Source organism: Schistocerca gregaria, chromosome 8 (genome assembly GCF_023897955.1).
Source record: "Schistocerca gregaria isolate iqSchGreg1 chromosome 8, iqSchGreg1.2, whole genome shotgun sequence".
Classification (NCBI taxonomy): Eukaryota; Metazoa; Arthropoda; class Insecta; order Orthoptera; family Acrididae; genus Schistocerca; species Schistocerca gregaria.
This window is the reverse complement of record NC_064927.1, coordinates 505,797,596-505,822,376: the sequence shown is the minus strand read 5'-3', so window position 1 is coordinate 505,822,376 and position 24,781 is coordinate 505,797,596. Positions and strand designations below refer to the sequence as shown.

The window sequence follows — 24,781 nt, the reverse complement described above, 5'->3', positions numbered from 1 at the left end:
GGAGTGGTTACACGACAGTAACATCCCTGTAATGGACTGGCCTGCACAGAGTCCTGACCTGAATCATACAGAACACCTTTGGGATGTTTTGGAACGCCGACTCCGTGCCAGGCTTCACTGACCGACATGAATACCTCTCCTCAGCGCAGCACACCATGAAGAATGGGCTGCCATTCCCCAAGAAACCTGACTGAACGTATGCCTGCGAGAGTGTAAGCTGTCATCAAGGCTAAGGGTGGGCCAACACCGTACTGAGTTCCCGCACTACCGATGGAGGGCGCCACGAGCTTGTAAGTAATTTTCATCCAGGTGTCCGGATACTTTTGATCACATAGTGTGCAACTGATGGTCGTTTGCATTCGCAACTACGAATGCGCTTCATTTTTTTCATACATGCTGTAGTCACGGCAACACCTGTTCCTTGGGACCTGCAGACGTGTCTGAGGGAACATTGCATCGTTCCTCTGAACAACACAGGCACTGCAATACTGTGTTTATCCGCCGGTTCCAGACAGTGACTTTCAGTTAAAATGTTCTCCCCTGTACGGGAACGACTCGCGTGAAGTGGGAACTCCGGCTTCGAGTTGCCAACGAGCACAAAAATATTTGCCACTTGGTGGAGTCGAACCTGCGACCCTTTCAATGCGAAATCCGATCTCTTACCGCTTTTTTTTGTTTATTTCATTTTGTTCGTTGTTGTTCGTTGCATTTGTTCGGGTCGGACGTCTTCTGACACTAGTTCCAGTTCATTGATGATCCGTTCATTCGTTTTTTTTTTTTTTTTTTTTTTTTTATTACAGGGGGCAGATACCACTCTGACCGAACGCGCTGAGCTACCGTACCGGGTACTGCTGAGTCAAACACAGTATCACAGGGACAATTGACAAGGTGCACATGGTGATAGACGCGTATCGAAGTTCCTTTTATTTCCTAACCGCTGGGCCGTCTGGAGTTGCCACTTGGGGCACTTCCACGCCCTACGAGTACCACGAATTTGGACGAATTCGGAGATGACGAGTAGGCGTCCCCTGCTCATCAGTGGCGTGCCGAGTGTTGCTTAACCGGCAATATTACTTTCGGCGTGAGTTTAATGTTCTATGGTGTATACCGTTTTGCGTAATTTTGTATTTGGTGTTTGTTTAAATCTGCTCTGTTTGTTTTGTATTAAAAAGGCAGGGTAGCGTGGTGTGCTTTCGTAATTTTTAAGACACGCAGTCACCAGTAAAAAGCTGACTCGGATGGATATGCGAATCAGCGGCCTTACTGCAGAGAAACAGACTGTAATTTTTTTACTAGTTTCAGTCATTGAAGCTTGTTAAGCTTGGAAATTATCTTATAATTAAATATCGTCGGAATTCCTGGGAGACTGCTTCCGTAGCTGGTCTCAGTAGTAGTAAATTTTGTTTGGATATTGGTTGAATTGTGTAGTTGTAACTGATTTTCGCTTGCTAATGAATTTTTAAAAAAAATCTGTATTAAGATTTACTTGGAAGCTGTTTTTTTTTTCATTTTTTTCAGTTGTGTCAAATTTCCTTTGCGGACACCAGTGGTAAATAAAACAAAATTTGTTCTGTAATGACTTTACTTTCTGCAGCCCATTACCTTACCACTCCCAGCTCCACGTACTGCTGTCACCTTTCAACTGCGATCCCTGAGGTTTGTCGGTGGAGTTCTGGTACACCTTGTTTAACTCTGCTGTATAAAAACATACGACTTTTCTCACTTAGAGTAACTTATGACTATGGCTACAAGGTGGAAGTCAAATCACGGGGGGGTGAGTACCCTGGTAATAGGCCCTGCCAAGGACGGGACAAATACTGAAGAGGAAGTATATATTTTATTCACACAGTCGACTTGATTTCAGGGAGTAGATATCTTGCGCTAATCTTTTAATCAAATATCGACCAGGGAAAGCGTCCTTCGGATAACTGAAGTAGGCGCTTTTGTATAATGGGTTTTGGTGGTAAAAGGATGTTGCTTTCCATTCTTTTATGATGTAAATTCTTCGACTTCCAGGCTCTGAAAGTCAACAGCACACTGCGAATTACCGGATCTGATGCAGAGATCATTTGCTGTTCATAACTGGCGAACTCCTCGTTGACGACGAGTTTCAGCGTGCTGGCGGCCTCATCGAAAACCACATCGATGTAGTCGGACGGGCTGTCGACAGCGAAGGCGGTCACCTCCTTCGTGGTGAGCACCAGATACTCTACTTGGGCTTCCGTGGTGTCCATGAGGTCGCCTACGTATCTGGACGCATTGAGGGCGCTATTCCAGCTGGAGCTGGAGACTGGGTCGCCCTCAAACAGCAGGTCGCAGTTGGCTGCAACAGTCAGAAAACAGTGCCAGGTGAGTTCCTCAGTATCGACTGTCCTATGCCCAGCAGTTACGCGCTGCCACCATAAAATGCCGTCTCGTTGCTCCAAATATACAGGGTGTTTCAAAAGTACACCGACAAACGTAGGGGACGCAGAAACTGTCTTGAGGAACAAAATGAGGATAGGAACTCGTGCAGGGAAACGTCATCCAACGATGCTATAGAGAATAGAAGCTACAGGGCTGGCTCCTGTATATGTACAGTATGTACACATATACAGGGAGGTACCGTGATGTTGTTATGTACTTTCAGGAACGATGGAGAAGGGTAAATGTATTAATCTGAGGCAGTGGACCCTGGCCTGAAAAGGAACGAGTCGAAAGTTTTAAGACAGTGAAATACATCTACAGATACTGTTGTTGCTAAGATTATAGGGTAGGTAACTTTCAGAGATGGTAGTATGGACCAAAACAAGAAAAAATGTTCGGTAAGCATGGGCTCTAAAATCAACACCTGAAGACCTATAAGCACTTGTCTATCCTCACTACTGTGGACAACTTCTCCTCAATTGAACAACTGCATAGCCCTTAAGGTATACATATCAGAGCCCGTATTTAATGGACGCTTCTTTCCTTGGTTTTATCTATACTACCAACTCTGAAAGTTGCCTGCCCTACAGTCTTATCAACAACAGTACCGGTACATTTCAGAGGGGCCAGAACGATTTTCAGCTTGTTCGTTCCCAGATCAGGGTCCTTTATCTCAAAATGATACATTTACCGTTCTCCATCATCCCTGAAAATTTGTAACATCATCAGAGAATCAATCTGTGTATACTTACACGAGCAGACTCCGTCACCTATAACTGCGACCCTCTGTAGTGTCGTTGGATGACGTTTCCAGACGCGTCAGAATGGGAAGAAATTACATGTGGTGTCCCACAAGGATCCATCTTAGGGCCATTGCTTTTTCTTGTGTACATTAATGATCTCTCATCAGTTACACTGCCAGAAGCAGAGTTCGTTTTGTTTGCAGATGACACGAGTATTGCAATAAATAGTATATCGAGCGTAGTTCTAGAAAGATCTGCTAATGATATTTTCATGGATATTAATAAATGGTTTAAAGCCAACTCACTGACATTAAACTTTGAAAAGACTCACCATATGCAATTCAGAACCTGTAAGAGGTTTCCACCCAGCATATGCATAAAGTACGAAGAACAGCAGATAGAAGAGGTTGACAGTCTTAAATTCCTGGGATTACAACTTGATAATAAATTCAGTTGGGAGGAGCACACCACAGAACTACAGAAATGCCTTAACAAATCTGTATTTGTAATTAGAGTGTTAGCAGACATAGGCGACATACAAGTGAAAAAGCTTGCATACTTTGCCTACTTTCATTCTATAATGTCATATGGTATAATATTTTGGGGTAACTCTTCAAGTCAAACAAAAGTTTTCAGAGTCCAAAAGCGTGTAATAGTATTATTTGTGGAGTAAACTAACGGACGTCTTGTAGAAACCTCTTCAAAGAACTGGGTATACTAACTACTGCCTCTCAGTATATTTATTCCTTAATGAAATTTGTCCTAAATACACTCCTGGAAATTGAAATAAGAACACCGTGAATTCATCGTCCCAGGAAGGGGAAACTTCATTGACACATTCCTGGGGTCAGATACATCACATGATCACACTGACAGAACCACAGGCACATAGACACAGGCAACAGAGTATGCACAATGTCGGAACTAGTACAGTGTATATCCACCTTTCGCAGCAATGCAGGCTGCTATTCTCCCATGGAGACGATCGTAGAGGTGCTGGATGTAGTCCTGTGGAACGGCTTGCCATGCCATTTCCACCTGGCGCCTCAGTTGGACCAGCGTTCGTGCTGGACGTGCAGACCGCGTGAGACGACGCTTCATCCAGTCCCAATCATGCTCGATGGGGGACAGATCCGGAGATCTTGCTGGCCAGGGTAGTTGACTTACACCTTCTAGAGCACGTTGGGTGGCACGGGATACATGCGGACGTGCATTGTCCTGTTGGAACAGCAAGTTCCCTTGCCGGTCTAGGAATGGTAGAACGATGGGTTCGATGAAGGTTTGGATGTACCGTGCACTATTCAGTGTCCCCTCGACGATCACCAGAGGTGTACGGCCAGTGTAGGAGATCGCTCCCCACACCATGATGCCGGGTGTTGGCCTTGTGTGCCTCGGTCGTATGCAGTCCTGATTGTGGCGCTCACCTGCACGGCGCCAAACACGCATACGAGCATCATTGGCACCAAGGCAGAAGCGACTCTCATCGCTGAAGACGACACGTCTCCATTCGTCCCTCCATTCACGCCTGTCGCGACACCACTGGAGCCGGGCTGCACGATGTTAGGGCGTGAGCGGAAGACGGTCTAACGGTGTGCGGGACCGTAGCCCAGCTTCATGGAGACGGTTGCGAATGGTCCTCGCCGATATCCCAGGAGCAACAGTGTCCCTAATTTGCTGGGAAGTGGCGGTGCGATCCTCAACGGCACTGCGTAGGATCCTACGGTCTTGGCGTGCATCCGTGCGTCGCTGCGGTCCGGTCCCAGGTCGACGGGCACGTGCACCTTCCGGCGACCACTGGCGACAACATCGATGTACTGTGGAGACCTCACGCCCCACGTGTTGAGCAATTCGGCGGTACGTCCACCCGGCCTCCCGCATGCCCACTATACGCCCTCGCTCAAAGTCCGTCAACTGCACGTACGGTTCACGTCCACGCTGTCGCGGCATGCTACCAGTGTTAAAGACTGCGATGGATTTCCGTATGCCACGGCAAACTGGCTGACACTGACGGCGGCGGTGCACAAATGCTGCGCAGCTAGCGCCATTCGACGGCCAACACCGCGGTTCCTGGTGTGTCCGCTGTGTCGTGCGTGTGATCATTGCTTGTAGAGCCCTCTTGCAGTGTCCGGAGCAAGTATGGTGGGTCTGACACACCGGTGTCAATGTGTTCTTTTTTCCATTTGCAGGAGTGTACACTGTACTAGTGCCGACATTGTGCATGCTCTGTTGCCTGTGTGTATGTGCCTGTGGTTCTGTCAGTGTGATCATGTGATGTATCTGACCCCAGGAATGTGTCAATAAAGTTTCCCCTTCCTGGGACAATGAATTCACGGTGTTCTTATTTGAATTTCCAGGAGTGTACATCAGTGTTTACTTCTTCTGCAGACTAATAATTATAGCTATTTTTAGCTGTATGTTTTTCGGTTAGTTAGTACCCCCCCCCCCCCCCCCTCCTCAAATACCTTTGGCACGAGTGAACCAGTAATGTTTACTTTGGCCTGGGCAGCGGAGCCGGTGTGATGTATGGGCGCGTAAACGCAAAACGGATAGCCTATACTGACAGACGCAGAGCAGTTCGCTGCTCAGTTAGGATTATGCAGGTAACTACAGGTAGTGAATTATGTGAGGTGTCTGTAGAAAGACTGCTAGACGCAGAGAAAGGAAACAATACTAGCACACTGAAGTAGGTTGACCGTCAATTGGAAGACGGCAAACATGGCAAAGGAACGTTGATTTTTATTTATGGCCATGGGAGGAAACCTAAAGAAAGGAAACTAAATTGCTGATAAAATACTTTCCCAAATCTAGACATTGAAAGCAACTGATTATGGATGGGAGAGAATACTGGCCGCAAGATTTTCGAAGGAATCATCTCCGTTTTTCTACAAGCTATGACAATGTTACAGGTACAGTTTTTTTCGCGTTGTCCGTTGTCTGTAAGAACTCACTCCCCCATCGGGAAGGATTTTGTACGCTTTGTTGTATTGTGACGTAACAATATGCAGAGCGGTAGTGGCTCCAGGTAGTACTGTTAAATACTAGCGGGTTCACGTGGCAGTGATCGGCCGCTGGCGAGCTTAGACATATGCGTGTCAGTCACCTGCATCAAAAAATTAAATGGCAGAAGCCACCATTTTAACGGTGTGTTTTCCTGAATGTTATGTTATTAAATGCTACAGCTTAATAAACCAGTAAATTTATGAATTAACAAGTTGATCGCTATTAGTGATAACCTTACCCTAACGATAAGGTTCCTTCCCGACTTGGAAATATTAACTGAAGTAAATGTGTTTATGTGCTGTGACCGTGAGCATAGAACGACGAGAAAGTAAGGTGCAGATCTAACAAGTTCAGCACCAGCGGCTGACAATTGGTATTCCTTCGTTCATTTATTTATTTACCCGTCAAGTTCCGTAGGACCAAAATGAGGAGCAAATGGAACGTGTCAGTACATGAAATTACAACATAAAGGTAATAACAGATAATTAAGGCAATATGCTGTTGTTCTCCCATTACTAAATTGACGATTATTATTATTGTTATACGCTCTAGGTTTCGGATTATAAGGCCATTTTCTAAAACACAACTGATTCTAAAGGTGTGAACCATACAAAGATAAGCACATAATCAAATTCTAAATCTATCAGTTCTTGACTCTAACGATAAAAGTTATCTCTTCTGACAATTTTGTTACTGTTAACATTGTTATTCTACAATATACGACAATAACTGTGAATAAGTATACACCGGAGTTGACCTATGTGCATAGGAATGGGTGTTTGTGTCATTATCTATTTAGGAATGAAGGCATCAAGGTTCTTCTCCTACGTAGAGGTTGTAAGATTGTCTAAAAGAGGTGATTAATTGAACAGAGTTTGCTCATTCAGTAATAAATATGGGGATACTGAGCTGTGGCGCAGATACTATCGATTCCTGTGTTTGTGGGGTTATGGTCTTTGACCCGCTGCCAGCTGTTTGGCGCGCATGCGTCTCGCCAGACGACAGCCACATGCAAGCTGGTGTGTAAAGGCGTGACCATGCTCTGCGTCTAGAGAAGAAGGTTGGCTTGTCTTCGTTGGATTTAAATGGCTTGCGGTGCGATGACGCAATGCGGCTTTTACTGGGCAGCGGTGAGCATTTTGATTAACCGAGGGACTGGTTCACCGGCTGGGTTTGCTTGTTGGTGTATAGCGGACGTGTTTACCTCTGGCGTGGTTTCTGCCGGTTGTTACGAGCCGTTGCTTGCTGCTGGTGCTGGAGGGAGACCGCAGTTCTGAAGGCGAGACTCCAAACGCTCTGCCGGCTCTAAGGTCTGGATTTCCACCGCTCGGCATTGCACTCTATCTGCCGGGGTTTATGTGCTTTATTTGGTGAGCTTCTGACTTACCATTATCCTGTGCTACTCAGAGTTTTTGTACCTTTAGTATTTCGTCATGTTCCGTCATCCTGGTTCTCAGTAAACTCCATTGTGATTCGAAACATTCATACCTGGAAACCTTCTGACAGATTAATTCTGTGTGGCGGACGGAGATTCAAATTCGGGAGCTGCACCTTTTCATTTATGATTTCCAGAAGTAACAGGAGCTTCGAGATGAAATAACTGTCTAACATTAATAACATGACAAAAATTGCCCCAATAATGGTATTATCATATTGTATTCAACTAAGAACTTTCATTTGAACCATTATCATTTTAAGAATCATTATTGAAGCAATAGGTGGTTAAAATCAAACATCTCTACGCCAACTTCTAGCATAGTCTTCAATTAGACTTTTAGGGTGAATAATTAGATCCCTACCAATCAGAGAAAACATATGAGAACTATACTTTATTATTTATTTACTACTAACAATAATCATGGTTTTATTTTTCAAGCAATTAAATCTATTCTTCTTGAACCAGATTTATTCAGCCAGAAATGTAGAAACTGAAATTAAATTCATAATATTCTTATCTCTCCTATCTCTAGGTGGTTTACCAACATTTCTTGGATTTCTACCAAAATGAATTGTAATACAATCATTAATAGAAAACAACAAGACAACTATCATAACTATTATAGTTGCATTAACTACAATTACACTTTATTATTACATATGTATTAGGTTCTCAGCCTTAATTATGTCATACACAGAAAATTCATGATCTATAAAGATAAAGTCTCAAAAATCAAGAATTATTCTTTCTATAACCGTAATAATTTCAACAATAGGATTGATTTCAACATCAACCTTAATCTCATTATGCTAATGACTTAAGTTAATTAAACTAATAACCTTCAAGGTTATAATTAAAAGAATAATATTTTAGGCCTTAGTAAATATTTACACCTCTAGAATTGCAGTCTAGAATCATAATCGAATATAAGACCAAAATATGGTAAGAAACAAAATATAAGTAGATTTACAGTCTACCACCTAAAATTTAGCCATCTTACCGCAAAAACCATTATTCTCAACAAACCATAAGGACATTGGTACTTTATATTTTCTATTTGGAGCATGAGCAGGAACAGTAGGGACATCAATAAGAATACTTATTCGTACTGAACTTGGTCTTTCGTGGGTAACTGATCTACCAGCTAAGCTGCCCCAGCACGACTCACGCCCCGTCCTCAGAGCCTTACTTCCTGCAGTACGTCATCGCTGACCTTGCATACTTCATAAAAGTTCTCCAGCGTAACTTACTCAGCTATCACTCCTGGAAGAACAGATACTGCGGAGACATTGCTCTGATACAGCCTGAGGGATGTTTCCAGAACGACCTGTTCACTCTGCAGCGGAGTGTGCGCTGACGTGAAACTTTCTGGCAGATTAAAACTGCGCAGCGCGCACTCTACTGCAGGGCGAAAATTTCATTCCGGAAATATCCCCCAGGCTGTGACTGAGCCATGTCTGCGCAATATTGGTTCTTCCAGGTGTGCTAGTTCTACAGGCTAGTCTGGAGAACTATGAAGTTTGGAAGGCGGGAGACGATGTACTGACGGAAGTAAATCTGTGAGAATGGGTCGTGGGTCGTGCTTCGGTAGCTCGGTCGGCAGGGCACTCGTCTGTGACAGGTGAAAGTCCCAAATTTGAGTCTCGGTCCGCCACACGGTTTTAATTTGCCGGGAAGTTTCATATCAGTGCACACTCCGCTGCAGAGTGAAAATTTCATTCCTTAACACATTGCACTCGCATTCTGACTAAGGTTAGCCGTGCTCTGTGCTATGAGACAAACGGGTTTGTTTATGAACTGATTAAATTCTGTCACGTCGTGGTTTACAGGCTAGAACCTGAGTAAGCTAACAACTCTGTAAGTTATGTTCTGTTTGTGATCAGTGTAAATGCATTCAAGTTCTCAAGAGGACCATTTACATCTATTTAGACTGGCGTTTAACTTGTTTAAGCTGCTGAGGCGTTACTCAATTATGTTGTTATCAACCTGTTGGCCACCTCAGACTTTCCTCTAATCGACTGCAGCTTTCATAGCCTTTGAATGATAACATTAAATCTCGTAGCGACGTTTGCTTTTCAGATTTGCTGCCTGCATGCGACAGGCTGTCGCCGCGTTCAAACCGAGCCTGAACGTTTTGCTACATGTCTTGCCGAAGAGGCTGGAACAGTAATATGAGTCACGTGCAACTGTTGTAATTTATGTTGCCGTTTTGAAGACGACTGTTTTATTATATGTTCTGTCAGTTCAACAATGTTCATTTTCTGTGTTCTAAAATTTTGATATTTCTGAACTCAAATTTTAAGGAAATTTTATTGGTTTTTAGTTTTTAATTTTTAATTTAGCATTCAAGTTTCACTGGTCTCTAACTGAAATTTTTGGTATTGTTAACTGTTCTTGATGGAGGTTCTGTTAAAAGGTACCAAACGGGTTTACATGTTATTGCATATTTATAATGAATAACTTGATGCGGAAAGTGTAGTTATATTTAAATTGTGGCTTATCACTCCAGCATCTACCTCCCTAGTGAAACAATAGTGACGGAGTGTGGTTGCATTTGAGTGGCGGGGTTCGGATCCCATTGTTTGGTAGGAAAAAGTTTCCTTAGTGTATATACTCACGTTTAGTTTTTTTATTAGTTGTTGTGGTGGTTTTCATCCTGGATGGAAGAGGTGTGGTACCTAGAATCATGAACCCGTAGGTATCCTGTTGGACTTGGGTAGTAACGTATCTTTGATAGATTACAGGTAGTATAACCATTTTGTTCAGATTCGATAATTATATCACTTGCGAAAAGCACATACCTAATGTCAGACTATGAATGGGAACTTGTTGGTTGTTGAGGGGGGAAGTTGAGATCAATTTAGAAATCCACTGTACTGAGGGGTTTTTCTACCTAAGTATTGTTACGGTGTGACATTTTGCAGAAGACAGGGTGTATTTTAGATTATAATATCAGAAATTTTACGTTTACATATCAATCAGATGTGCAGGTGGATTGTGTAAGCATTGTTCCCTTGGACACGTGTGCAGTGTTAAAGTTGATCACTCACTTTTTAATTTAGCTCATTTAAAAAAGTGCTCATATGTTTCAGACGTGAATGACTGTAAGTTAAACCAGTAATGTCAATAACCTACATTTTTATAAAAAAAGTAATTCAATTTATTTGGATGCTTTTGAACATGGCGCCAATTTACGCAATTTAGATCGTTCAGATATTATTCAGGATCAGAAGTTGCTTGGTTCACTATAGATATACTACTCAAATGTTCGTAAGTTTTTCATCACAACTTAACGTACTCAATGAACGTGAAGTCAACTTAATCTACACCACGAAACTGACATCTCTTGTCAAGTATTTGAACTACTACAAACGTATGAATGGAGCCTATGTCACGTTACAAAATGTACTCTATTTACGATGGCATTAATATACTTAATGGGACAAATATCTTATTTCCATATCTTACAGATAACTAGTCTTTAACTTCTAAATGAGTAAAATAATTTCACTATTAGGAAAATAGTTGCGTCCCATTCTTATAAGCTCATTTTATATCACTGGTAATGTTTTACACACATTAAAAACGTGTTACAAGTTTCACTCTTCCTTTTAAGAAACGTTCTAGCTCAATACCTAAATAAAATGTGAAAACTGGCGATTATTTCTGAACATATATCAACCCTTCCTTAATATTGTTTTGAAGTAGGAGCTGCTTCACAGTGAGTCTCAAATGTCTCCGTAAGTGTAACTGCCTCCCAAAAGGAATCCGTGAAATACGACTGTACTATCTGAGTATATATCGCACACTGGAAAACCTACGTGTGCTACTGGAAAGAAAATCTCATGGGATGAATCGTGTACAAAGTAGCTGCATTGAAGCGACAGAGAAACACACCTTGAAACAGTATAACGGGATGATAAACGAGCTGGGTTTACATTCAGATTTTGCGTGACTTGTAAAATGACGCAATGTGCAGTAGCTACCCACATGTGCTGAAGCCAATAACCTCTGGGAATGAAAAGAAAGCTACTGTTTAAGTTTCTCTCTGCACTGTTGCACGAAACGCTTGAATAAACTGATATGCCGCATCTGTCCTTCTGTAGCATGGAAACGATTCTCACATTCACACGGAAACGAGTGGGTAACAAGGATATTTGATGGATTGTGTGAGGGACGCCAACATGAACGCTGCCTCATACAGTTTGTGCAAAGATATATAACATAGGTGTTTTCTAACAAGCAAATCCCTGGTGCCCATTGAATATAGCTTTAGAGTGAATGTGAGGGACGTCATATTTTCTTTCCGAGTTTGTTATGAAGGCTGTAGTGTGAGAAGGTGTCGATCAATATCCCCCCTCCATTTCGTCCTGATAGTGACGTCACACAGTCACATCGACCGTGACATTAAAGTGGGCACTGCAAGTGCTTTTACACCGTCATAAACGCCTACTGATACGCCAGCGTCAAAGTACAGACCAGTCCCCACTAAAGCGCGACCGAGCGGCTGCGGTAGCATCGATGGCAGAGACAAGTGTTTTGCGCCGCTTCAGAGTCGAAAGCGGGATTGGTGTTTCCATTTAAAGCGGCGGCCGCTAGCGGTGACAAATGACAGATGGAACTGAGGTACGAGTGGGTCAACACTTAAACACAACAACTGTCACTTCAGACACAGGTAAGCCCACCAGTACGGTTCCGAAAGGCGCGTCAGAATGCCCTATATGACCAAAAGTGTCTGGACACCTATTAGTGAACATGGATGTGTCTACCCTTTGCCTTCGTGACGGCTTCAACTCTGCAGAGGACACTTTCAGTGAGGTTTCCGAACTTCTGTGGAGGAATGCCGAAACCGGAGAAGGTAGTGACGTTGGATACTGCGTTCTGGATCAAAGTCGACGTTCTAACTCATCCCATAAGTGTGGAATTGGTTCAAGGTAGGGACTCTGGGGAGCCGAGTCCATTTGAGGAATGTTATCATAGCGTGACAGGTAGTGCTCCATGGCAGGGTGCATTGTACGAACAGTCAACGTCCCCCAATTTTTCCTCTACTGTACAAAGTAACCAACGCCATAAAATGTGTTCATGTTCTTCGACGTTTAGCATTTTCTTGAGCTCAATAGGGGAGCCATACCAATTCCAGTAAAAATTCTCCCATACGGTAACACGACCTCCTCTATACTTCACTGGCGTAACCCAAAACCTCCCAGCGGATTGCCACAGGACATAGCGTGATTCATTTAACAGTCATCCACTGCCGCTCTGTTTACACCACCTCAAACATCGATTAGGGTTGGTCACGGTAGTGTATCACTTATGTGAACCTTCTCGACCACTGTAATCCTCTTAAAAAAAAAAAATCGATACGTACATTCATTGTGTTAGTAGGAAAGCTGGTACCACTTTCGACTTCACGTGTGATTTCTTCCGTTGATTTCAAGCGATTTCTTGCAACCCATCCGCAATGATCGATGGTCCGTCTACATCAGTAATTGAGGTCTGCCTGGTATTGATTTAGCTGATGTTGTTCCTTCACGTTTCGACTACACAGAAGTACACCGTGTGATCAAAAGTATCCGGACACCTGGCTGAATGACTTACACGTTCGTGGCGCCCTCCATCGGTAATGCTGGAATTCAATATGGTGTTGGCCCACCCTTAACCTCGATGACAGCTTACACTCTCGCAGTCATACGTTCAGTGAGGAGCTGGGAGGTTTCTTGGGGGATGGCAGCCCATTCTTCACAGAGTGCTGCGCTGAGGAGAGGTATCTAAGTCGGTCGGTGAGGCCTGGCACTAAGTCGGCGTTCCAAAACATCCCCCAGGTGTTCCATATGATTCAAGTCAGGACTCTGTGCAGGCCAGTCCATTACAGGGATGTTATTGTCGTGTAACCACTCCGCCACGGGCCGTGCATTATGAACAGGTGCTCGATCGTGTTCGAAGATGTAATCCATCTCCGAATTGATCTTCAACAGTGGGAAGCAAGAAGGTGCTTAAAACATCAGTCGCCAAACGCACACTCTGCCGTCGGATCACCACACTGTCTACCGTGATTCGTCACTCCACTCAACGTTTTTCCATTGTTCAATTGTCCAAAAATTACTCTCCTTATACCAACTGTGATGTCAGCGCGACATATTCCTAGGCTGACGAGAAGAGCGTCCGCCAGTGTAGTACTGTGTGTTCCTACTTTCGTATTTTTCAACAAAAGGGGCTAAACGTTGAGAACTGGGGCGTTCGCCATCACACGGCCAATACCTGAAAGTTCGGGAAATCCCCGTCCTTATTATCACAGTAGATATCGTGCAGAGACCACACCCAGCACATGTGCGGTGCTGTTGCTCCACTGCTATCGGGAGAAGCTACATCTGTAGTGGCTTTCAAACCGATAAGCTGCCGCCGTAAGCAGATACGGTGGCGGCACACGATACCTCTCTTCTCGTCTCCAGCCCGTGGACTGAGAGACACTCGCGTTCGAGAGGATGTCGGTGAATACTCCCGTCTGGCCACCCAGTTTTAGATTTTCTGTGGTTACTTCAGACAGCTTCGAGGACAGATTCTGGACACGGCCGAGCTCCTTTGCTGTCCTTCATATATCCCAGTTTGTGCTTCGTCACTAACCTCTCCTTCGACGGTACGCTAAACACTCACCTTCATTCCTTTCTTGCATCACGTGACAGTTAGGGAAGGGTGTACAAGCGATCTCGTAGAGGTGACGTCTACTGCACTGTGGGAATTGTAGACGAATTTAACTTCAGAGTGGAAAAATGCTCCTATCGACGCTAGGAACATGAGAATATGACTGAAAAATGGGGTTCCGGCTGCCTCAATCTGCCTTTATTCAGCATCTTTGAACATTTTGTCGCGCGAACTTATTCGCGTTATTTTTAAGATGCAACTCACCGGAGGCTCCCCCAGCTGTTACATGAGTTACTCCATCGCTCTTACTCACCACTCTTACCTATCCATTTTCATTCACTCATTCAGCCCAACTTACTGACGTTATCTCTTTCCGTCTCTCTGTCACTGTCTTCTACTACTACTGTCTTCTCTGTCACTGTCTCCCTCTTCCTCTCTCTATCTCTACCATCTCGTACTTCCCTCTGCTGATGTCTCTTCTCACTGTCTCTATCTGTCTCTTCCTCGCTGTCATTCTCACACGCTCTGTCTCTCGTCATCACTGTCTCTCACCCCTTCCCACTTCCTCATTCTCTCTTCTATCCCACTAGCACCGTCTACTTCACTTTTTGCCTAGCGCAGTTCTTCTACTGTCAACTATGTTCCGCTGGCACTGTGTCCCTCTCATTCTGTCACACTGCCATTGTCTCCTTCGTTCTTTCAGTACCATATTCGCTGTCTACTATCTTCCAGTATTTATTCCTCTTCTGTCTCTTTCCCGCTGCCACAGTCTCCCCCTCTCTCAGCATAAAAAAGCGCAAATATGTTTCCATCTCAGAATTTTTGGGAAAATTTTTAAAGCTACTAAGTAAGGTAGAATGAGGCAGTTTGGTATCCCACTTTGCAGTCAGAGTCATCCAAACAGAAGCAGCTTCGTCTTTTTTTGACTCCAATAGGAGTATTTTTGCGCCGCTTCCCTCCTTTTTCCTGTTGAAGCAAGAAATGTTACGCATATGAAATGTATTGGTTAAAAAAATTGATGGTTTACTTAGTTGAAACTGAAATAACGCAAAACTAATTTTACACCTCAGACGGAATTTTAGGTGCAAATAAATTTTTTTGTGTGCTTCAGTACCTTAACAGGCGGTCTCCAGTACCCTTATGATGATAATGGAGACATATCCGTGCTGCATCCCTTTCGAAACCACGTTTCCACCTCGTACCAGGTTTTACGAGCGTATTTTTCGTGTAGAAGTAGGGTAAATTTGAGTGAATCTCGGAATCGGACAAAGAAGTCAAGAAAATTTTCAAGACTGTTCGAGATCACGATCTTAGGAATGTATCGCAAAAATTTCAGCCATTTGCTGAGCGTAGCCGTCTTGCAAACAGCTGCTCGGATTTGGTACCTAAGAACCAAGTTTTTGACGTGTTTCTCTACAACGGATAAAGAGTTCCCAAAACGGAAAAGTTGTCGTTTCTACATTAATACTTACAGAGTATACTGGTGAGCTTCGAGCAATTCGCTGCGGTTGTTTATTATTTAGAGTTCGCTACTGTCGGATTTTGCGTGCGTATCTTGCGTGTAAAAGTAGAGTAAGTATGAACCCCTGTACCTCGAAGATGGATGAAGATTTCAAGAAAATTCTCAACGTTGTTCGAGATAGGGATCTTAGGAATATATGGTAAAAATTTGAGCCTCTTCTGTGCTTAGCCGTCTTGGAATCTGCTGCTAGTCTTCCGTACGAAAAAATGGTAGAGTAAGCTTTTCTCGGGTTTTCTATCGAACCGCCGATGAACTAATTGTGCCTCCATAAATCCCCTAAGGCACACCCTAGACCACATCAAATGCCAAAACAACCTACCAATTCTTATATTGGCCCTGTACTGTAGGATAATGACTCTAAGAAGATCCTTCTTCGGTATATAAATGGTCCATAGCCCAAGGACTGTCCAAAATACTTCACCCTACCTTTTGTGAGTGAACGAGCATTTCGCTCTCAATTAAGTATATGGCCGAAAGAGTCAGCCTTCAGGAATTGTGAAACGAACTCTGTCGTCCAGGACCGTGTGCCACAAAGAGTGCAGATTCACCACGAGATGGGGAAACTCACAGGCGTCTATTGTGCTGAATGAGGCCTAGGCGCTGTAGTGTGCGAGTGAGAGAGACGAGAACCTACGTCGTAGGGGAACCCCGTTGAAGCCGTTTGCGATGAGGAAGACGTAGCAGAGTTAAATATGGCGGACTTAATGAAGCGACAGTAATTTTAATCCACCGTCCTTCATAAATTTTCATAGTGATCCCAATAAAACTTGAATTTTGATCATATCTATAATGTTTTAGGATTTTCTGTTAAAATGAAATTCACAAGTTCTGTAACAAAGATGTGGTTCATGGTGTGGGTTCCCGTAGTCATGTCCTAGTTCATGAACCACGGGCAACGTATGAGTGGCCAAATAAGTGGTCCCGACAGTCGGGATACCAGTTACTTTGGAAGAAGGCTGGGCATCTCGGACATATTCAGAGTCGTGGTCACCTTTGTGCTCATACGGCAAACACTACCAAATCCTCCGGTTAGTCCCTCAACCGTTAGGGTTAAAACCCAATGGGACTCGGGGCAAGTAAGGCTAGCAACCTGCTTCCCTGGTACTTTAAATATGATGCTGGCAACAATCAGAGCAAAATGCCTCGGACCTTTGGAGGTGATGGAGTCCCACCTCTAACAGACAAACCAGGGACTCCTAAGATACGACTTGGCAAACAAATGGTAATGAGATGGGGAGCTATTAATATCAATGGGGGCTACTCTGGGAAAAAGGTACAGGTGGCAGAGGCTGCAAGTAAGTTGGGGCTGGACGTTTTAGCTGTTAGTAGGGGGTGAGAAAGAAGAGGAAGTGGGAGAATACAAGGTCTACCTGTCAGGAGTCAAAGCAGGAATAGCACAATGGGGTGTAGGGCTTTACATCAGGGAAGAAATGGAACCCAGCGTAGTTGCAATAAGGTATGTAAACGAACGAATGATGTGGATAGATTTGACAGTGTCTAGTAAGAAAATTAGGATTGTGTCAGTATATTCGCATTGTGAAGGGACAGAGCAAGATAAGATGGATAGTTTTTATGAGGCACTCAGTGATGCAGTTGTTAGAGTAAAGGACAAGGACAGTGTTATGTTTATGGGTGATTTTAATGCCAGGATAGGAAATCGAACAGAAGAGTATGAAAAGGTCATAAATTTGGAGAGGATATGGAGGCCAACAGGAACGGGAAACAACTCTTGGATTTCTGTGTCAGTATGAGCTTAGTAATCACAAACTCCTTTTTTAAACATAAGAACATTCACCGATATACTTGGGAAGGCAGGGGAACCAGATCTGTCATTGACTATATAATAACAGATCATTAATTCAGGAAGGCTGTTAGGGACACACGTGTATTCAGGGGATTTTTTGATGACACTGATCATTATTTAATCTGCAGTGAAATTGGGATTGTGAGGCCTAAAGTGCAGGAGGTCAGGTCCATATGTAGGAGCATAAGAGTATAGAAGCTTCAGGATAAGGAAATCAGGCACAAGTACGTAACAGTGATCTCAGAAAGGTACCAGTTAGTTGAATCTAGTCAATTACAGTCACTGGAAAAGGAATGGACAAGGTACAGGGACACAGTACCAGAAGTGGCTAAAGAATGTCTGGGAACAGTAGTGTGTAAAAGTAGGATGAAGCAAACAGCTTGGTGGAATGACACAGTCAAGGCAGCCTGTAAAAGGAAAAACAAGGCGTATCAAAAATGGCTACATACTAGAACTCAGGTAGACAGAGAAAGTTATTTTGAAGAAAGAAACAAAGCCAAACAGCATCCAAGAAGAAATCTTGGGAAGACTTTGGAAACAGGTTGGAGACTATTGGTCAAGGTGCTCGAAAACCTTTCTGGAGTGTAATTAGCAGCCTTCGAAAGGGAGGTCAGAAGGAAATGACAAGTATTTTGGACAGGTCAGGAAAACTGCTGGTGAATCCTGTGGATTCCTTGGGCAGATGGAGGGAATATTTTGAAGAGTTGCTCAATGTAAGTGAAAATACGATCAGTAATGTTTTAGATTTCGAGGTACAATGGGATAGGAATGACGATGGAAATAGGATCACATTTGAGGAAGTGGGAAAAATGGTCAATAGATTGCAGTGCAATAAAGCAGCTGGGGTGGATGAAATTAAGTCGGAACGCATCAAATACAGTGGATTGTCAGGTCTTAAATGGCTATACAGGATAATTGAAATGGCCTGAGAGTCGGGACAGGTTCGATCAGACTGGAGAAAAGCAGTAATCACACAAATCTTTAAACATGGAAACAGAAAAGATTGTAACAATTACAGAGGTATCTCTTTAATCAGCGTTGTGGGTAAAATCTTCTCAGGTATTGTTGAAAGGAAAGTGCGAGTATTAGTTGAGGACCAATTGGATGAAAATCAGTGTGGGTTTAGGCCTCTTAGAGGTTGTCAGGACCAGATCTTTAGCTTAAGGCAAATAATGGAGAAGTGTTATGAGTGGAACAGGGAATTGTATCTATGCTTTATAGATCTGGAAAAGTCATATGACCGGGTTCATAGGAGGAAGTTATTGTCTGTTCTACGAGATTATGGAAGAGGAGGCAAACTTTTGCAAGCAATTAAAGGTCTTTACATGGATAGTCGGGCAGCAGTTAGAGTTGACGGTAAATTGAGTTCATGGTTCAGAGTAGTTTCAGGGGTAAGACAAGGCTGCAACCTGTCTCCACTGTTGTTCATATTATTTATGGATCATATGTTGAAAACAATAGACTGGCTGGGTGAGATCAAGATATGTGAACACAAAATAAGCAGTCTTGCATATGCGAATGACTTAGTTATGATGGCAGATTCGATTGGAAGTTTGCAAAGTAATATTTCAGAGCTAGATCAGAAATGTAAGGACTACGGTAAGAAGATTAGCATCTCCAAAACGAAAGTAATGTCAGTGGGAAAGAAATATAAACGGATTTAGTGCCGAATAGGAGGAACAAAGTTGGAACAGGTGGACAGTTTCAAGTACTTAGGATGCATATTCTCACAGGATGGCAACATAGTGAAAGAACTGGAAGCGAGGTGTAGCAAAGCCAATGCAGTGAGCGCTCAGCTACGATCTACTCTCTTCTGCAAGAGGGAAGTCAGTACCAAGATCAAGTTATCTGTGGACCGTTCAATCTTCGACCAACTTTGTTGTATATGGAGCGAAAGCTGGGTGGATTCAGGTTACCTCATCAACAAGGTTGAGGTTACGGATCTGAAAGTAGCTAGGATGATTGCAGGTACTGGTAGATGGGAACAATGGCAGGAGGGTGTCCACAATGAGGAAATCAAAGAAAAACTGGGGATGAACTCTATAGATGTAGCAGTCAGGGTAAACAGGCTTAGATGGTGGGGTCATGTTACACGCATGGGAGAAGCAAGGTTACCCAAGAGACTCATGGGTTCAGCAGTAGCGGGTACGAGGAGTCGGGGCAGACCAACGAGAAGGTACCTGGGCTCGGTTAAGAATGATTTTGAAGTAATAGGTTTAACATGAGAAGAGGCACCAATGTTATCACTGAATAGGGGATCATGGAGGAATTTTATAAGGGGAGCTATGCTCCAGACTGAACGCTGAAAGGCATACTCAGTCTTAAATGATGATGATGATGATGATGTAACAAAGATGTGAATGCTAAATCTGAACACTTTAGTCAATCTTAACGATCGACATTTCCTATAGAAGCACCTTATTAAAATGAAAAATGTTGTAAATATCAACCTGTAACTTTATTTGTTTAAAATACATAGTAAATTTAAATTATCAGTATTTTCAGTTAAGCATCAGATCGTCATTTCCTTCACACAAAACGCATTGAACGATGGCAGCATGACACTTTATTGAATCATTAGCTAATAGAACATTTGTTTTAAAGTTTAGTGCGTAATAGTTACTTTTGTTCTTTATTTATTTATCAGAAAGCACACTAGTGCAAAGCTACTGGCCCTGACATTGAGAGCTATGAAGGAAGTTGTATTGGTTTTATGCAAAAGAATTAAAAAATTATTATGTAATGGATGTTACTGTTACTTTATTTAGAACATGAAAGTGTCAAGCTTCGATTATTTAAATATTTTAAAATGTAAAATAATGTAGAATAAGCTGTAGGCAATCAGGTGGACGACCTGAGGGAAAGGATCTGCCCTAGTCAGTTGAGCGAGGATATTCGTAAACTACAAGACTGGCCATAACAATAGTGCCACTTTGGCCTGTCGACTGTAATATGTAGGACCCGAAGTTATACATAGCGTCCTCGGTGAACAGTGCCTCGCACGTCGGACTGCAGTGAGGGAAGTCACACACGCTCCCGCCATAGGCAATGCCAGCCTCCGGACCGTACGGACCAACACCTTGGGCGCCGTGTTCGAACTGAGGTCCTGTGCGTTGAAGTCTGAGAAGATTAGAGTAAGTAGCTGGTGTTCGACGAGAAAAGTGTTTAAACATCTTGTTGCTCACTTACCACGACAAATCGGTTAGTGAATATTTCGATAGTACGACTGTAGTCTAACCACAGGATCATACAAAGTGCCATTCACTTAACCCTAGCCTTAATCCTAACCTAAACTATCCATCGTAGCATCATTTGCCGAAATTTTCTCTTGTTCGCCTTCATTTCCTCGAGGATTACAGTAATTATAAGGCGAGTTTGTCTCCCGTCCTCCTGTCAGTGACTGACGGTCCAATGACTTGTAAACGTTCAATAGTTCAATCTGTATATTGAGCAAGCAGTAAAGGAAACAAAAGAAAAATTCGGAGTAGGTATTAAAATCCATGGAGAAGAAGTAAAAACCTTGAGGTTCGCCGATGACGTTGTAATTCTGTCAGAGGCAGCGAAGGACTTGGAAGAGCAGTTGGAATGGACAGTGTCTTGAAAGGAGGGTATAAGATGAGCATCAACAAAAGCAAAACGAGGATAATGGAACGAAGTCGAATTAAATCGGGTGATGCTGAGGGAATTAGGTTAGGAAATGAGACACTTAAAGTAGTAAATGAGGTTTGCTGTTTGGGGAGCAAAATAACTGATGATGGTCGAAGTAGAGAAGATATGTAATGTAGACTGGCAATGGCAAGGAAAGCGTTTCTGAAGAAGAGAAATTTGTTAACATCGAGTATAGATTTAAGTGTCAGGAAGTCGTTTCTGAAAGTGTTTGTATGGAGTGTAGCCATGTATGGAAGTGAAACATGGACGATAAATAGTTTGGAGAGGAAGAGAATAGCTTTCGAAATGTGATGCTACAGAAGAATGCTGAAGATTAGATGGGTAGATCACATAACTAATGAGGAGGTATTGAATAGAATTGGGGAGAAGAGGAGCTTGTGGCACAACTAGACTAGAAGAAGGGATCGGTTGGTAGGACATGTTCTGAGACATCGAGGGATCACCAATTTAGTACTGGAGGGCAGCGTGGAGGGTAAAAATCGTAGAGGGAGACCAAGAGATGAATACACTAAACAGATTCAGAAGGATGTATGCTGCAGTAGTTACTGGGAGATGAAGAAACTTCCACAGGATAGGGTGACATGGAGAGCTGCATCAAACCAGTCTCAGGACTGAAGACCACAACAACAACAACAGTTTAAGCACGCTTTGACACTCATTTCAGTGCCATCACATTAATAGTTTAAGTGAGATTCTTCTATCTGTGTCTGAGGATTTAATTTATCTGTTTATTTGAGACCATCAATAACTGTTGTCCGCCTCCGTAACTCGCTGGTGAGAGTGTCCAGGTTCGATTCCCAGTACTGTCAAGGATTTTTCTTTGCTAGGAGGACTGAAACGCAGTGCATTCAGTATCGTGATGGCGACTGAGGAACTACTTGAAGGAGAAGTGGCGGCTCCAAGGTCTGCAAAACCGAAGGCCCGAAGAGCGGTGTGCCAACTTCGTGCTTCTCAGTGCCGCATCCGCATAGGTTGACTCGGCGGTCGGTCGCTCCCGGTTGGCTCGTACGGGTCAGAACGCAGAGCTTTACTTGCTTCGTATGGCTCTTATTTATGTAGCTGTGTGGTACCTCCCCCTCCCCCCACCCCAAACAACCTCCTTGTCACTTTCTGTTAATAGCTTGGAACAATGGCAGTGATTAAGTGAGAGGCCAAGGTTAATTACGACTGCCGGCACGAATCTGCCCGGCGGATTAGGGTCGAGGTCCGGTGTGCAGGCCAGTCTGTGGATGGTTTTTAAGGTGGTTTTCCATCTGCCTCGGCGAATGCGGGCTGGTTCTCCTTATTCCGCCTCAGTTACACTATGCAGGGCAAACAGTTCCCCCACGTACGCGTACAACATCATTACTCTGCCATGCAAACATTGGAATTACACTCGTTTGATTTGACTGCTGTAGCCTGTTGTGGGGTTGTGACACAGTGCGGGCTGCGGCGGGGACGAAGCCTCTCCGTCGTTTCTAGGTACCCAGTTCCATACAGTGCAATACAATAAAATAATATGATCAGGGTTAGTCTATTCAAATTACTCAAATTACAAAGTGTGTTGCGAGAGGAAGCTAAAACAACAGTAAGGCTAGCGCCTAATTCTCAACGAAGGGAGGAGTTTTCTGATATCCGGTAAGCATCGTGGTGATTGCAGCTGTACCAGGACGGACAAGGACGGAGGAGGAAATGAGCCGTGGTTTCCATTTTGTTCGTGCTTTCGAAGCTGTAGGGAAATCCTTTGAATATCTGGTATTTTTCTAAATATATGATTACTTTATCGCTTAGCAACGAAGACTTAACAATTTTATCATATCAACTCTTACGCTTATCTTTCCCTGAAAATTGAGAAACCTGTGTGAATGGTTATCTTGTTTGGAATTCAGCACATGCTGTAACCAGTACTTCACGCTTCGTTAAAAAAAACTTAGTTTAGGCACCTGTGAAGAGGCTTCAGGAGTATAAACCACGAATAAAATGAAATTTGACTTGCACCTGAGATGGAATACATCATATCGATCGAACGGGAACTAGAAAGAAATCCATTATGACGTATGTTATAGTCGAAGTCTTTCGTTGCGATGTGCCTAATCTAATCGGTTTTTAAGCCGCGTTATTTCCTGTTGGCTAAGATAGGTACTGCTATCGGAAACTGTAATATTTTATTCGAAATGGCGAAGCTGGAAAGCCGCACGAAAGATTCTGAATATAATGTGTCATAACGGATTTCCTTCGAGTACCTTTCTATTCCGTACGGCGTGTTCTATCTCTAAAGTAAGTCAAATATTTCTGTGTGTATGTCTCCTTCTGTCTCTCTCCCCTCTGGGCACATCCCATCTCTCCCTTCACACACATTTAAAACGCTGGAACTGTTTTCTTCTGTGAAATACAACCGTGAGTTCGCTGCTGCTTTTGAAGGTTCTAATCAGTTTTTCAAAGTGACGTGACATCGGTCCTGTTGGCCTGCGACAGTGACAGGCACGAATCACTACGTATCACTATGCGAACATACTCCTTTCCCTTATCTCGAAGCGTCCATTTTGACATACTGACGCCGAGCCGTTCCATTAAGGCAGTTGCACGGAAAATGCATTGTACGTATTCTATTCGTCTCTGCTTTCGGACGTTCTAATCAGTTTGACAAATGAACGTGACATCGGTCGTGTTGGTGTGTACTAATGCGACTAGGACAGAGTTTTATGTGTGAAAAACGAATGACCACCCCGATATCCCGAAGCCGACCTCTGCAGGCTTGTGGTGGGATAGGCCGTTTCTGAAAATTGTCCATCCCACCACAAGCGACTTCCTCTCCAGCGATATTTGCGACAAGGAATATTTTCACAACGTACAGGTTATAGTGCTAAAATCACCAAACACGGTCTTTAAAAGTCAGCCCAAACTACTATCTCGGAATCTGAATTTTAACGCTGTGTCGTCACTGCGTTTTTCTACTATATACTTCAGTTCAAGGATGATTTCAAAAAATGGTTCAAATGGCTCTGAGCACTATGGGACTCAACTGCTGTGGTCATCAGTCCCCTAGAACTTAGAACTACTTAAACCTAACTAACCTAAGGACATCACACACATCCATGCCCGAGGCAGGATTCGAACCTGCGACCGTAGCAGTCGCACGGTTCCGGACTGCGCGCCTAGAAGGATGATTTACTGGTACATTCAACTACGGTCTGTATGAAAGCTCCACGAAATGTTTCAAAATGTTGAGTCTAACTTCAATGTCTTAGTTTTAAAAAACTGAAAAAGTAAAATTGGGAGATAATAAACTACATCTCTTTAGTATATTAGAACACAGAACAGAAACCGGCAGGGTAAATGAATAGTTACACAAATTTAAAATTTAATCTATTTCGAGCAAGAGTGTTAAAAGTAATTTATTTACTGTGATGATTAAAATTTTCTGACCTCACTCTGGGTGCCAAACTATATGGTGGCTGCACTTTACTGGGAGTATGTTTGGTACATAATTATGTAGTAACCCTTCTATCCTACCAGCCGTTGTAATGATTAGTGAGCGCGTGTAAGTGCTTGCATTTGCGCGCGAAGCGGCGCAATTGGCT

The 24,781-nt window shown here is 43.3% G+C and overlaps 1 protein-coding gene across 18 annotated transcripts in view; it reads right to left on the bottom strand.

Moving 5' to 3' along the window:
• LOC126284515 (mucin-17-like) overlaps window positions 1-24,781 on the bottom strand; it is a 321,811-nt gene that overhangs the window by 243,763 nt on the left and 53,267 nt on the right. For all 18 annotated transcript variants that reach the window (XM_049983502.1, XM_049983491.1, XM_049983495.1 and 15 more), the window contains exon 2: window positions 2,049-2,323. In XM_049983502.1, the coding sequence (XP_049839459.1) occupies window positions 2,049-2,323 (275 nt within the window). The remainder of the gene's footprint in view (window positions 1-2,048; window positions 2,324-24,781) is intronic.